Source organism: Panthera tigris, chromosome A2 (genome assembly GCF_018350195.1).
Source record: "Panthera tigris isolate Pti1 chromosome A2, P.tigris_Pti1_mat1.1, whole genome shotgun sequence".
Classification (NCBI taxonomy): Eukaryota; Metazoa; Chordata; class Mammalia; order Carnivora; family Felidae; genus Panthera; species Panthera tigris.
Window position 1 is genome coordinate 32,782,024 of NC_056661.1, and position 15,351 is coordinate 32,797,374.

At 39.0% G+C, this 15,351-nt stretch overlaps 1 protein-coding gene across 9 annotated transcripts in view; it reads right to left on the reverse strand.

Annotated features, from left to right (window-relative positions):
* The window catches only part of MAGI1 (membrane associated guanylate kinase, WW and PDZ domain containing 1), a 629,340-nt gene that overhangs the window by 96,514 nt on the left and 517,475 nt on the right, over positions 1 to 15,351 (reverse strand). For all 9 annotated transcript variants that reach the window (XM_042979370.1, XM_042979366.1, XM_042979371.1 and 6 more), the window contains exons 5-6: positions 8,766 to 8,967; positions 132 to 214 (exon numbers count right to left, since the gene is read on the reverse strand). In XM_042979370.1, coding sequence (XP_042835304.1) covers positions 132 to 214; positions 8,766 to 8,967 — 285 coding nt within the window. The remainder of the gene's footprint in view (positions 1 to 131; positions 215 to 8,765; positions 8,968 to 15,351) is intronic.

Genomic DNA, 15,351 nt, shown 5'->3' on the forward strand with positions numbered 1-15,351 from the left:
TTTACTAGAAATGAGATGACTTTTTAAAAACTCATTTGTTAAATCCTGGTTGACCTTGCTGTAACTCCTTAAAATTTGCACATGTGAACAGCCTCAAGCACACGTGAACCAAGACCTTGCTAGCCCCTTACCATCATCTTCACACTCTTCCAGAGGCTTCTGCTGCTTGTTCAGGCACCGAGGGTCTAACCAAGATGTTGTTTTCGTGTTATGGCTGAAATCCAGAAACAAAAACAAGAAATGCATTTGAAAAGAGAGAGAGAGAAAAAGCAAAAAGCTCAATGACAACAGAATTACATGTTCTTGAACATTTTCCGCCAACCAGAGCAAAGCTACTTCCCAAAAACAAACTCATCCCAGAAGACAGCCTGAGTCTGGAATTACAAAAAGCTTGGGAAATGTCCATCGATGGATGAATGGGTAAAGAAGATGTGGTATATACATACAATGCAGTATTACTCGGCAATCAAAAAGAATGAATTCTTGCCATTCACAACTGCCTGGATGGAATTAGAGGGTATTATGCTAAGCGAAATTACTCAGTGAGAGAAAGACAAATATCATAGGACTTCACTCGTATGAGGACTTTAAGATACAAAACAGATGAACATAGGAGAAGAGAAGCAAAAATAATATAGAAACAGGGAGGGGGACAAAACATAAGAGACTCTTAAATACAGAGAACAAACTGAGGGTTGCTGGAGGGACTCCGGGTGGGAGCGGGGATGGGCTAAATGGGTCAGGGGCATTAAGGAATCTACTCCTGAAATCATTGTTGCGCTATATGCTAACTAAAATGGATGTAAATTAAAAAAAAGAAAAGGCTTGGGAAGAGCCTTCAGTAGGCTTTTTACTTATTTAAGGTATAATCATTCTGTTATGGAAAGCTTAAAATGTGATGTCAGTTTTATTTTTGAAAAATGGGTTCCAAATGATACCCCTTGTCTATGCTGTCTCCCCTTATCTAGACTGATTTTAGTCTTCACCTTTACAGAAGAGCAAACTCCAATTTGCTTTCAATTTGTCTGTGACTTAAACCTTGGATGCTGGAATTCACAAAGAAGGCTGCTATTTCACTCATTACATTACATAAGAACTCCCCCTGACAGCACGAAACTACCTCAATTCACACAATTGGCTCAAAGCTGCTAATACCTATCATTAATCGCAGCATCCTGAATTATGTTGCACACAATAGTGAAGACAACCCAAAATTACCTATCATAAACAAAATCTGGGCCAAAAAACCCCCCACAAAAGCTTGGAGAAGCTAAATGTGTCTGCCTCCCGGAGGGCATCGTCTGACTCCAGGGGAAGTGTTTCAAGAGACACTGAGTGAGGCCTTGAACGTCTGAAGGTGTGCGGGACCAGTGCAAGAGATAGATATTGGCCTTCAACCACGTTAAAAGTGGCACGAGAATGTCTGGAGGAAGTGCCCCGAAGCAGCTCAGGACCCTGGGATAAGGTTCTGTGTGAGCTCCCAGGCCAGTCTATGCAAGCCAAATGGGAGAGGCAAAGAACTACAAGGCCGGTAGTTCAAACTGCAAATCAGAAATGAAAAAAAAAGAAAATTTTTTTTTTAAATTTAGGTAGTAACCTAAATTGTTTTTGGAAGTCTGAAGTTTGGGTTGTAAATGCTGAAAAACACTGCCATAGGCATTTTAAATGATTCAAATCTTATTAACTGCTGCAAAAACTTAAGGCTTAAGTGAAAAACAGAATGCGCAAATGTATATACAAATCATCTCAACTGTATTAAAAAGGAAAAAAAAAAGAAAGTTAATATAATATAGTAACAACTACTGCCACTAATATGATTGATCTGCTTACAATGACCAGAATCTATTCTTTTTACCTATTTGTTACAATTTATTTCATCGTTATGCTAACCTCATGAGGGAAGTATTGATGCATTTTACAGATGAGAAAACTGAGGACAGAAAAATGAGGACATTTGTTCAAAGATACTCTGTGGGTACCGAGAAACACTGGCAATCAAACCCAGGGAGTCCAACACTACAACTCATGGTCTGTACTGTTCCTAAACCAGTAATATAGCGATAATGGTCACTGCGGCGATGGAAGATTATGTATGATTTTTTAAAAGCAATTCTGTATTATGAGATAATTAGAGATTAACCTGTAGTTATAAGAAAGAACAAAGAGGGATCCTGCATGCCCTTTACCCAGATTCCCCCAATGGTAACATCTTATAAAACTATAGTACAATGTCACTATGGAATACCGACTGATATCCACAAGTCAAGACACAAAACAATTCCAACATCACAAGGATCTCTCATGTTACTCTTTTCTTTTAAAAATGTTTATTTACTTATTTTGAGAGAGAGAGACAGAGAGACAGAGAGAGAGAGAGACAGAGCATGAGCCGGGGAGGGGCAGAGAGAGAGGGAGACAGAGAATCCCAAGCAGGCTCTGAGCTGCCAGTGCTGAGCCCGACGTGAGGCTCAATCCCATGAACTGAACCATGAGATCATGACCTGAACTGAAATCACGAGTCAGATGCTTAATGGACTGAGCCACCCAGGCACCCCTCTCATGTTACTCTTTTATAGCCATATCTGGTTCCCTTCTAATCTCTGCCCCTAAAACCCTTTTTAAGTCCTTGGCAACTGCTAATCTCATGTTGTCATTGCAAAAATGCTCTAAAAATGGAATCAGACAGTATGTAATCTTTGAGGATTGCTATTTTTCATTCATTCTCATCAAGGTTGTTGTATATATCAATAATAACTTATTTTTAATGCTGAGTAGTATTCCATGCCATGAATGTACCAGAGTTTAATCACTGAAGGACATCTAGGTTATTTCCAGTTGTTGGTTATTTAGGAGAAATCTACTATAAACATACATGTCCAGGTTTTTCTGTAAATAGAAGTGTTCACTTCTTTGGCCAAATGTGCAATTGCTGGGTCATATGGTAGTTGCATGTTTAGTTTTATAAGAAACTGCAGCCACTGTGGAAATCAGTGTGGAGGTTCCTCAGAAAGTTAAAAAGCACCACTAAGCAACTGCACTACTAGATGCTGAGCCAAAGAATACAAAAATACTCATTCAAAGGAGCACATGTACCTCGATATTTATAGCAGCATTATCAAAAACAGCCATAGTATGGAAAGAGCCCAAAAGCCCATCGAATGATGAATGGATAAAGAAGTGGTGTGTGTGTGTGTGTGTGTGTGTGTGTGTGTGTGTGTGTGTATGGATATATATATATATATACATATATATATATATACATATATATATATATGTATATATATATATATATATATATAATGGAATATTACTCAGCCATCAAAGGGAATGAAATCTTGCCATATGCAACGCCGTGGATGGAACTAGAGGGTATTATGCTAAGCGAAATAAGTCAGTTAGAGAAAGTCAAATACCATATGATTTCACTTCTATGTGGAATTTAAGAAACAAAACAGATAAGGGAAGGGGGGAAAAAAAAGAAAGGGTGGCCATAAAAGACTTCTAACTATAGAGAACAAACTGAGGGTTGCTGGAGGGGAGGTCGGCAGGTCATGTGCTAAATGGGTGATGAGCATTAAGGAGGGCACTTGTTGTGATGAGTACTGGGTGTTATACTAAGTGATGAATCATTAACTCTACTCCTAAAACCAGTATTACACTACATGGGAACTAACTAGAATTTAAATACTTATAAAAATAAAATAAAAACTTATTGACGATTTTAAAAAAAGAAACCACCCAACGGCTTTCTAGAACACCATACAATTTTACATGGCCACCAGCAATGATCTAGTTTCTCTGCATCTGTGCCATCATTTACCGTTCTTACTATTTTTTATTTTAGCCATCCTAACAGGTATGTAATGATATCTTTCTGCGTTTAATTTGCATCTCCCTCATGGCTAATGATGGTGAACATTTTTTCACGTGCTTCTTTGCCATCTGTATATCCTTTCATTGAAACGTCTGCAGCTCCTTTTCTCACTGATCTTTTTTTTTTTTTAATGTTACTATTGAGTTTGGAGAGATCTTTATATACTCTAGATAACAGTCCATTTTCAGATATGGGGTTTGCAAACGTTTTCTCCCACTCTGTAGTTTGCTTTTTAAAACATCCTCTTATTCGGGTCTTTAGTGAAGCAAAGGTTTTTTTTTTATTTTGATGATGCTGTATTTATCAGTAATTCCTTTTAGGGTTCAATGTTTTTGATGTCAAGTCTTAAAAACTCCTTGTCTGGACCTAGAACTCAAAAAAAATTTTTTTCCTGAAAACTTTTATTGCCTTGTGTTTTACACTTAAGTCTGTGATGAGCTACTGTGAATTAATTTCTTTGTATAAATTATGAGGCTGAGGTTGAGCCTAATTTATTTACCTCTGGCTAAACATTCGCTCCAATAGCACTTCTTTGAAAAGGCTATCTTCTTCCCTGCAGTGAATGGCTTTGGCATCTTTGTTGAAAATCACTTAGACATACTTGTGGGTCTGTTTCTGGGTTTCATTGATCCACGTGCCCATTTCATCGCCAACACCACACAGCCTCCGTTACTGCGGCTATATAATACGTCTTGATAATGGACAAACTGATTAAGTTTATTCTTCTCTTTTAAAACTATTCCAGCTATTTTGGCTCCTTTGCCTTTCTATATAAACTTTGTTTATTCATGTCTAGTGTTGTATTTTTATTTTTGAGAGGGGGGCAGGTGCAGAGAGAAAGGGGGACACAGAGGATCAGAAGGAGGCTCTGTGCTGACAGCAGAGAGCCCGATGTTGGGCTCCAACTCAGAACCGCGAGATCATGACCTGGGCCAAAGTCAGACACTTGACCAACTGAGCCACCCAGGTGCCTCCCTATATAAATTTTAAAAATAAACTTGTCTATACTAACAAAAGCCTTCAATGAGATTTTGACAGAATTTTTGCTAAACGTGCATAACCATTTTGGGAAAGCGGACATCTTTACTATATAATTGAGTCTTTCAATCTATGGAAGACATCTCTCCATTTAGACTTTCTTTGATTTCTTTCAACAACATTTTGTAGTCTGCAGTATATAACATCCTAGACATATCTTGTTAGATTTATGCTTAAGTGGAGTTTTTTGGGAAGAAAATGTGAATTATATTTTTTCTTGAATTTTGATGTCCATAAATACAATGGTCATAAATACAATGATATTTGTATGCTTATCTTTTATCTTGTGATCTTGCTGAACTTACTGATTCTAGAACATTTTTTTACATTTCTTGTGATTTTGTACTTTCTTATACATTTCTTGGGTATGGTCATGTGATCTGCATAGAGGGACAGTTTTCTTCCTTCTTTTTCAAACTATAGGCCTTTTATTTCCTTTTCCTGACTTACTCTCCTGGCTAGAACTTACAAAACCAGGTTGATTAAGAGTGGTGAGACCTGGGGCGCCTGGGTGGCTCAGTCGGTTGAGCATTCGACTTCGGCTCAGGTCGTGATCTCACGGTTTGTGGGTTTGAGCCCCGTGCCAGGCTCTGCACTGATAGCTCAGAGCCTGGAGCCTGCTTCAGATTGTGTGTCTCCCTCTCTCTCTGCCCCTGCCCCCCCCCCCCCACTCACACTCTGTCTCTCTCTCCTTCAAAAATAAGTAAACATTAAAAAAAAAACAAAAAACAAAAAGAGTGGTGAGAGCTAATATCCTTGCTTGTTCCCAATCATGCAGGGGAAGTATTTTTTTTGTCTTTTACCACTAAGTGTCATGTTAGCTGTAGGTTTTCTGTAGATATTCTTTATCAAGCCAAGAAAATTCCCCTTGTTCTTGTTTTTCTGAGAACTTTTATCATGAATGAGTGCTGAATTTTGTCAAAGACTTTGCATTGATAAATATGATGTCGGGTTTTTTCTTTAGTATCTTAATATGGTAGATTGTATTTATGAATTTTCCAAATATTGAACCAGTCTTATATCCTTGGGATAATTCCCACTTGATCATGGTATAAAATTCTTTCTCTGTTATAGAGTATTATTTGCTGATATTTTGGTACAGATTTTTATGTCTATAATCATGAGCTCTTGCTCTGTAGTTTTCTTTTTTTCTTAGACTCTCCTTGTTTGTTTTTGGTAACAACGTAACAATAGTCTCATAAACATAATTGGTAAGTGTTCCTCTACTTCTGTTTTCACGAAGAGACTGTATAGAAATTTAATTCTTGGAGCGGTTCTCCAGTGAAACCATCTGGGCCTGGAGATTTCTTTTTCATGAGTTTTTAAACGACAAATTCATTTTCCTTAGTCATTATGGAGCTATTTAAATTATCTATTTCATACAGACAAGTTGTGGTAGTTCGTGCTTCTCATGAAATTGGTCCATTTTATCTAAGTTGTCAACTTTAGTGTGTAGGTTTGTTGGCAACATTCTCTGATTACCTTTTAATGTCTTCAGGGTCTGCGGTGATTCCCTGTTTGATTCCTAATGCTGGTAATTTGTGTCTTCTCTAATCTTTTTCTTTGTCACTTTTACTTGGCTATTGTTCACTGAACAGCAGACCTTCAACTTCAATTTGAATATAACAGATTTACTTATATTTTTATTTATTTTATAGCTTAATTGGCCACTTTGTGGTTGTTTTTTTTTTTGTCTTAGGTTGTTTTGTTTTTTTTTTTTTAAGTGGGATATAAACCATGGTAAATCTTAACAGAGAATCTTAATAATAGAGCCAAAGTGTAGCATTTTAAAAACTGACTATTATTGTGGCACACAGATGGCTCATTTGGTTAAGTGTCTCACTCTTCATTTCGACTCAGGTCATGATCTCATGATTCATGACATCAAGCTCCGTGTCAGGCTCTGTGCTGATCGCGTTAAATAAACATTAAAAAACAAATTTAGTGGGGCACCTGAGCAGCTCAGTTAGTTAAGCGTCTGATTTTGGCTCAGGTCAGGACCTCACGGTTTGTGAGTTCGAGACCCACGTCAGACTCTGTGCTGACAGCTCAGAGCCTGGAGACTACTTTGTATTCTGTGTCTCACTCTTTCTTTGCCCCTCCTCCATTCACAGTCTGTCTCTCTCTCTCTCAAAAATAAACACACATTAAAAAAATTTTTAAAACAAATTTTAAAAAGTTGACCATTATTGGAGAAAAAATGCTATTACCTGAGATTCTTAGAATAATTTCAATTGTTTGTATATTTTTCCATTTTTAGTAAACCACTTATTAAATGCTTAATTTTAAAAACATTTTTTTAAAAAGTTGATTTATTATTGAGAGACAAAGAGAGACAGAGTATGAGCAGGGGAGGAGCAGAGAGAGTAGGAGACACAGAATCCAAGCAGGCTCCAGGCTCTGAGCTGTTAGCACAGAGCCCAACACGGGGCTTGAACCCACAAAGTGCGAGATCATGACCTGAGCCAAAGTTGGACGCTTAACTGACTGAGCCACCCAGGCTCCCCTTAAATGTTTAACTTTTAGTAATATCTTATATATACATATACATATATATGTATATATGTATATGCATATGTATACACACATAGATATATGTAAGTTTTATAATTTTGAAAGATTTTTCACATCTGTATAGTGTAATCCACCCTTTATTCACAGAAGCTAAGCTGTAAGCTCTCCAGCGGATGACTGAAACTGTAGATTTATAGTACCAAATCCTAAATATACTATGTCTTCTCCTATACATGCATACCTATGATGAGGTTTAATTTATTAAATTAGGCACAGTAAGAAATTAACAATAGCTAATAAAAAAGAACAATTATAACAATATCTTATAAGAAAATTTACGTGAATGTGGCCTCTCTCTCTCAAAGTACATTATTGTACTGTACTCACCCTTCTTCTTGTGGTGATGTGAGACGATAAAATGCCTATGTGATGAGATGAAATGAGGAGAGTGACATAAGCACTGTGATGTAGCATGAGGCCACTAGTGACCTTCTGACAATGTGTCAGGAGGATCATCTGTTTTCAGAACACAGTTGACCATGAGTGGCTAAAACTGTGCCACGTGAGACTGCAGGGTAGGGACTGGGGGAGGGAGACTACCATATTCTCAAATTTCAATCCATGTAATTGCACCGTGTTAAAAAAAAAAAAAATCAACTTAGAATGGATCATACACCTAAATGGAAAATGTAAGCAATAAAACTTCTAAAACAAAGATGGCAGACAAGGACAGCTTTATAACTTTGATTTAGGCAAAAACTTCTCAGCCAGCACACTAAAAGCACAGCCCAGGAAAGAAAAACATTGATAAATCAGACTTCCTCAAAATTAAGAACTTGGGGCTCTTCAAAAGACACAGTCAAGACAATGAAAAGTCAGACTTGGAAAAAATGTTCACAAACCACAAAGATGTTAAAGGAATTGTATTCAGAATGTATGAAGAACTCTTAAAACGCAACTGAAAAAAACAACAACAACAACAACAAAAAACCCTAAAGCCCTTGCAACCCAATTAAAAAAAAGTAACCAAAGAATTTACTGAATGGCTCCATATGTTCTTTATATATTACGCCCTAATTTATATATACACCAGAATATGGTTGTTTCACTCTTGAGGGAAATTATTAACTTAAGCTTCTTCAAGATCCTCAGACTCAATGATTGGAAGGCTGTGCTGATTGCTTTTTGGCACAAAGCCTGTGAAACTATATGAAAAAATACCATCAGCGCAAAATCAGTCCTTTCAGATGTTAATTTACAACCGTAGCCACTAGGGGGCGAGAAGGAAGAGTGACGACATAAAGGGACAGCTTCAGAGAGGACGAAGGGTATACTTTACTCTATAAAATAGACTTCTCCATTTTCGGTGTACGCCATCTCCCAGTTCTCGGGTAGAGGACCTAAATTATCCTCTGCACAAAGAGGTAGGTATTGAGGGAACTTCTGAGAAGCGTCCGTGATGGGAGCAGCGACGATGCTACTATTCACAGGCGGTAACGCTGTTTCTTGGAGAGTGTGCTCTTCCTGGGCACCAGAATCGGCTGTCAAATTGCAGAGAGAGGAGGAGAGAGAGACAGAGAGAGAAAAATTCATCAATCATACCTCAAAACAAGGTGTTCACTACTGTCTGCATCTATATTCTTAAAAGCCCTCGCTCTTTCCCAACTGCTGGCCATCAACTCTATTGTTTTATTTCGACGGAAGTTCTCTTAATAGAAAACATCAAAATGACAGACCACATTTATCGCACTTAAAAAGAAAGAAGAGAAAGACAGGCTCAAATAACACTGCTCAAAACCTTGGAAATGCCAAAGAAGAAACAAATTCAGAACTAAAACCCTAACGTCTCTTATACCAATAGGGGCATCAAAACACAGACTGAGCCACACTCTCACTCCTAGGTGTCATTTGGTTTCATGACTCAGAGGGCCTTGGACAGCAAGAAGAAAACACAGATAGGGTGGCATCATTCTCCATTTTTGTAACAATTATTTAGAACATTTTTGGTAGACAGTGGCAAAGATCAAAAACTGGCACATCAAGCTGGCAAGTATATAAAACTTTAGAGCATAGACACAGCTATCCCAGTGAGTCAGATTCTAGCTTCTTTTGGAAAAGTAAGCGAATGTTCTTGCAAAAAACAAGACAGTTACCCCCAGAACAGAATCATGTGGGTGGACTAATTTGACTTGGGTTTTAAAAGAAGACTCGAAGTACATGAATCTCCTTGCGTTCTTATTAACTGGAAACATCAAGAGATGATGTCATCAACGTATCTACAAATGGCGCTGCTGACATTCTGGCTGAATTTTTATGAGGATGTTAAACGTCAGTCTCCACGGGGCTTTAAAACATAAGAATCAGGAGTTGTGGTTATTTTCCACCTCCCACAGTAATTCTCCTGTAGACACTTACGATTTCTGAAAGCAGACTGAGGAATAATGAAAGGCCGTTTTCCAATCTTTCTCTCATGACTCGCTCCCAATGATGCACAAGAGAATGAAGCTAACTCAGAAGTTGGATGGAGGGCACATGGAGCCTATTAAACAACCACTTCCACCAAAAATCTGCCACCACTGAGGAGGACGCCTGTGGTCTTTCCCTGCAATTTATCTCTACCCTCTTTCTCTTGAACCAGCTCTCAGACTTCCCTTTGGAAATCCAACCCATCAAAGTTCTTGTGGTCCAGGTGGGGACTGACTTAAACCCACACCTAGCTCATGTGGTATGCCCAAGTCACAGGGCTATCACTCTTGCCTTTCTTATTGGGTCAGGTGCCTGATCCAAAGCAAATGAATGTCAGGCATACAAGCGTTTGCTGGAATTATCTTCTTGATGCTGAAATTATTAAGCTGACAGATTCTCATGCTGTAGGTGCTTGTGGCCATCTTGACACAGGTTGGCAAGACCTGACTTAGAATTAAGTCTACAAAGCGGACAGCAGAAATGAAAGAGAAAGCTGCCTAATGTTTCTGCTTGAGCCACTGATTCCATGTACTCCTGGCCTCTTCAGTTGCTTGATCCTCTAAATTCTTGCTTAAGCCAATTTGAGTTGGTTTCACAATTTGTATCCATGAGTGCAGGTTAATAAAAGAACTAGAATTTTTAAGGAGAAAAAAGGAAATGAAGCCAACAGGGAAGAAACAATTTGAAATTACAAATTGACAGAAAATAAATTCGAAACTTGGCAAGATTTAAAAGAGTCGCCCTTAAGTCTCTAGGAGCCAACGTATATTCATTTTTGGTATTTTATGTTTTTATTTTCGAGAGAGAGAGACAGAATGTGAGCAGGGGAGGAGTAGAGAGAGAGGGAGACGGAATCCGAAGCAATTCCAGGCTCCGAGCTGTCAGCACAGAGCCCAACGCGGGGCTCGAACTCACGGACCGCAAGATCATGACCTGAGCCGAAGTCGGACTCCCAACCGACTGAGCCACCCAGGCGCCCCTTTTCTGGTATTTTTAGAATGTACACTTCCTCCATGGACGTGTACATAGCAATCACCGGAAAGATGGTGAAAGTGCAGATTCTGACTCTCTACTATAGAGAATAGACTTGGGGGATCGTTCCAAAATGTGCATTTTTAAACCACCCAGTGATGGAGATTCAGATACAAGAATCATACTTGGAGGACAGAGATAAAGAGCTCTCAAAAGACTCACTAGAACTTTCACCTTCTGGGAGGGGTTCTGTCTTGCTGCCGATGGGCCAGAGTCCAAACTCCTATGTCTGCGGTGCCAGCTGAGGCACAAATAATATGTCTAGATGGAGCATTGCAGAGGGTGCAGCCTTTCTGATGGGGGCAAGGAATTCTGTGTGCCATGTCAGCGTCCTGAGGAAGAGTGGACTCAGTATTTCCAGATCTTTTTTTAATGTTTATTTATTTTTGAGAGAGAGACAGAGACAGAGACAGAGCATGAGTGGTGGAGGGGCAGAGAGAGAGGGAGACATAGAATCTGAAACAGGCTCCAGGCTCTGAGCTGTCAGCACAGAGCCCGACACGGGGCTTGAACTCACGAGATCGTGACCAGAGCAGAAGTCAGATGAGCTACCCAGGTGGCCCCTCCAGATCTGTTTTTTAAAGAGAAGGTGGGAATCTGTACTTTTATGCAAAACGTTCCCAATACTTCAATCACAATTCCTTTAAAAAAAAATAGTGAAGCAATATGGCACAAGCAAAAAAAAAAAAAAAAAACAAAAAAACAAAAACAAAAACAGAAAGAGAAGAGAACAAATACTGATTACAAGCACTGACTTAGAAGCCAGACTGCCTAACTTTGAATCCTGGCCTCACCTTTTGCTAATTTGGGCAACACACTTAACCTCTGAAAGCCCTGGTTTCCTCATCTATAAAATGGGGATAATGGTACCAACCTCACTGGGTTGTGGGGAGGAATGCATGAATTTAGTAAAGCAGCCGGTGCAGTGTGTAGGATACAGCTAACAGTATTTGTTAGCTGCTATCATCCTCAGTTTCTTCATCAAAGTTATTATGATTAACCTTTGTCTTCAGGTCAGCTTGGGCCCTCAGGATGGATGTGACATCAGACCACAGTCCAGATCACAGAGTTTGCCCGTTTCTAGCTGTGTGACTTCAGAACAGACGGACTGCCTTTCTGAGCAACTGATTCCTCAACTGTAAGGTGAAAACAAAATGCACATGCCAGAAGAACTGAAGGACTGAGGACACGTAAAATGCCTGCCAAAGGGCCTGGCACTCAGCGTGGGCCTGACGGGTCCTCTGGGACTGGGACCAGCTTCTAGAAAGGCAAATGTCCAAAGTCAGTGATCATCTTTTAACATGGTATTTAAGGGCTAGAGAAGTCCTAGGACAATGGATGACATTCAATAATTTTATGTAAGAATTTTAATCAACCCATTTTAATAGAAGCTGGATGTAACAAAAAAAAGGGGGCAGTGGCAACAGGCTGGACATAAACATTAAAGGATTCGGTTAAACTCTCAATGTAATTTATGTAAAAAGCAAAGTCCTGCCAGCGTTCCAAAACCTTGACTATGGGAAGGGAATGTTAGCTCACTGGCAAAATATCTAAGCAACTATAATTTCCTAAAGAAAAATTAAAATTCCTCTAGCAACTAGACCTTATTGTAAAGTATCCAAATATTTTTCATTTTGTATATTGTACACGTCTTCTTTAAACACATGCTTGATTGAGGTATGACTGACATACAAAAAGCCATCGATATTTTTTATTAAAAATATTTCAGCTTCACCGAGGTACAGTGACAAAATTGTAAGATATTTAAAGTGCACATGATGATGACTTCATACTGTCAAAGGATTCCTCCCATCTAATTGATGAACAAAAACAAAGCTACAGATGTTTAATGTGAGCAACTTGACGTGTTTGGCTTTCTGTGTCTTCTTTCCAGTTCAATAGAACCTCAAACAATCTCATTCTTTTAAAGAAAATGCAAAGTCCAAAAATGAGAGGCTGGAAAAAAGTACAGACTTAAAAATTAATAGTCCTAATCATGGCTTTGACCTTGACATGTGCTCTGATTTCAGAACATCTTTCAATGGATTCACCGAACATTTAGGAGCACTGCTGTCACTCTCTTATGAAAGGTTGCCAATGGATCCCAACGGGATAGGTAGAAGGGACTGTTGGAACACAGACCGGATGGGCAACGAGGAAGCCCGGTTCTCCCACTGTCTAGAGTGAGGGAACATGCACTTTTCCTTGGTGATCTCATCTGCAAAATGGGGGAGGTAATACTTATGTTGCTTATCTCTAAAGATTTCCAGGTGGTTCATAGGATACATGTGAAAAGGACTCGTAAACCATAAATAACATCGATAACTTTTTCATTCATAGTAAATAGGAAGCTTCCAAGCATTTAACATACAAATACACATACTTGGGGGCTTTTGAGGGTAACTTTGAGAATATAAACTCATGTCAAAAATACACTTCCAGAGCCTATATTGCATTGTGTACTTCGAGATTATGTGCATCCTTGACTGGGCACATAACTAATAAACCTGATTGAAAACACAAATAGCACACTGGATGAGCATGTAGGCTCTGGAGTCAGCTTGAAATGACAGCTCTGACACTCACTGGTTTTGTGAACTTGGACAAGCTATTAGACCTCTCTAGCATATGGGTAAAGAGCTTAGCAAAATGCCTGCCACATAGCAATGGAGAAACATTAGCTCTTAGAGTAATATTATCTCTTGACAGTCCAAAGCAATGCTTTATCATTGCCTACTAATGGAAAAGAAGCATCAGCAACCTCATGTTCAATAACAGGGGGGCTGGTGGGAGAAAAAAAAGGCTTCAAAACACAATTAAATATCTTGATGTCTCTTAGAGGAGGTTAATGGATAAACTAGCTACTTTTTAGTTGTGGTGGCTTGTTACATATTTTCCAAGCTGTACGAAACAAAGTAGTTATACAAATGCGCTTTTTAAAATTTTTTATTTGTATAAATGTGTGTGCTTGGCTCATAACTCTACCTTCACGAAGCACACATAGCATTCATTTTCAAGGGCTCCTTCAGGTCCATAGTTTGGGCACAGTTTGTAGAAGAATGCTTTGTGTTCAACAGTCAGTACTGTGGGGAGTATCTGGGGTGACTGTTCACTGCTCAGCTCCTGCCTCAGTCACAGACGGTGGCAGGGATTGTGGCCACCTCCCCAGGATGCTTCTGACCATGTATTTCCTGCCTTTGCCTGCAGACATTCCCAATATCACTTAGGCATGCTATTTAGACATCTTGTGCCTCTTTCCAAAGCCACAGAGCAGAAATCTGCTAAGATAATAACAACAGCATGTGAATTAAAAATATCCTGGTCAATATTTTTAATAGCTCCATAGTGTTTCCGTATTTGGATATGACACTCATTCCTTTATCACAACTCTCGCAACCCAGAGCCAAGACCTCATTATGTTACTGTCACTCTGTGCTCCAAGTGGCTGGTGGATTGCTACTTAAAGTGGTTCAGAGAGCAAAATGCTTTGACATAGCTAGTTTGATACACATATCATAGACACAGAGATACACACAGTGTCAATTATTTGAAAGAATTTATATGAGTTAGGGTATGACAGGCTGTCAGCTGTCATAGTTACAGCTCGGTAAGTGAGGAGGCATTTACTCAACACACTGAGGATACCCATCACATGTACATCTGAACATCACTTTTCTATGCATCCTACCAGCTTTCTGGGGGTTAGGACAGGAAGCTGCAGAAGACGTTCAAGTGTCACTTGGCTTTTGTGCGTGTGCGTGTGCGTGTGCGCGCACGGAATGAATGATCAGACTGAATACAGCAATGATGACCTGGGCCCAAAAGTTTTTCTTCGATGCCAGGATTTCAAGCGAAGATTGAATGGAGTCAGAATTTCTGAGGCATGTTTTCTAAGAGACAAAGGTTCCTAGTAGTTAGACATAGGAAGTGTATTAAAACCAACTGTCAACAATTCCTACTTTGTTCTTGCTTTATACCAAGAAATTACTTAATAAATAGAGGAGAGACAAGGACACTCATGTCTCCTGGGGACCGTCTTCCACCTGGCAGGAGTGTTTCACTGCATATCACTCCCCAGGTCTTCTTTCTGTGCCTGGAAATATGTTTTGGGTAACGTCATGATGTGCTATCCTTATTTGTTGAAAGATCAAGACATTATAATGTTAGCTACTTTTAAAAAGAAATATTTTAACTTTTTTTCAAAACTGGCTTTCATATCAGCAAGGACTACTAAATATGAATCAGATATTTCTACGTGAACGAAATGAACTGATTTAAATAAATGCCTATGTAATAAAAGATGGCAAATTTCTCCTAGCTGGAACAATAGTAGGTCAGCCCCTGGCCTAATCCATTCTAATTGGAAAATGAAAATTTTTGTGGACTCAAAATCTTAGAGCTAGAAGGGGGAACCTAGATATGATTTA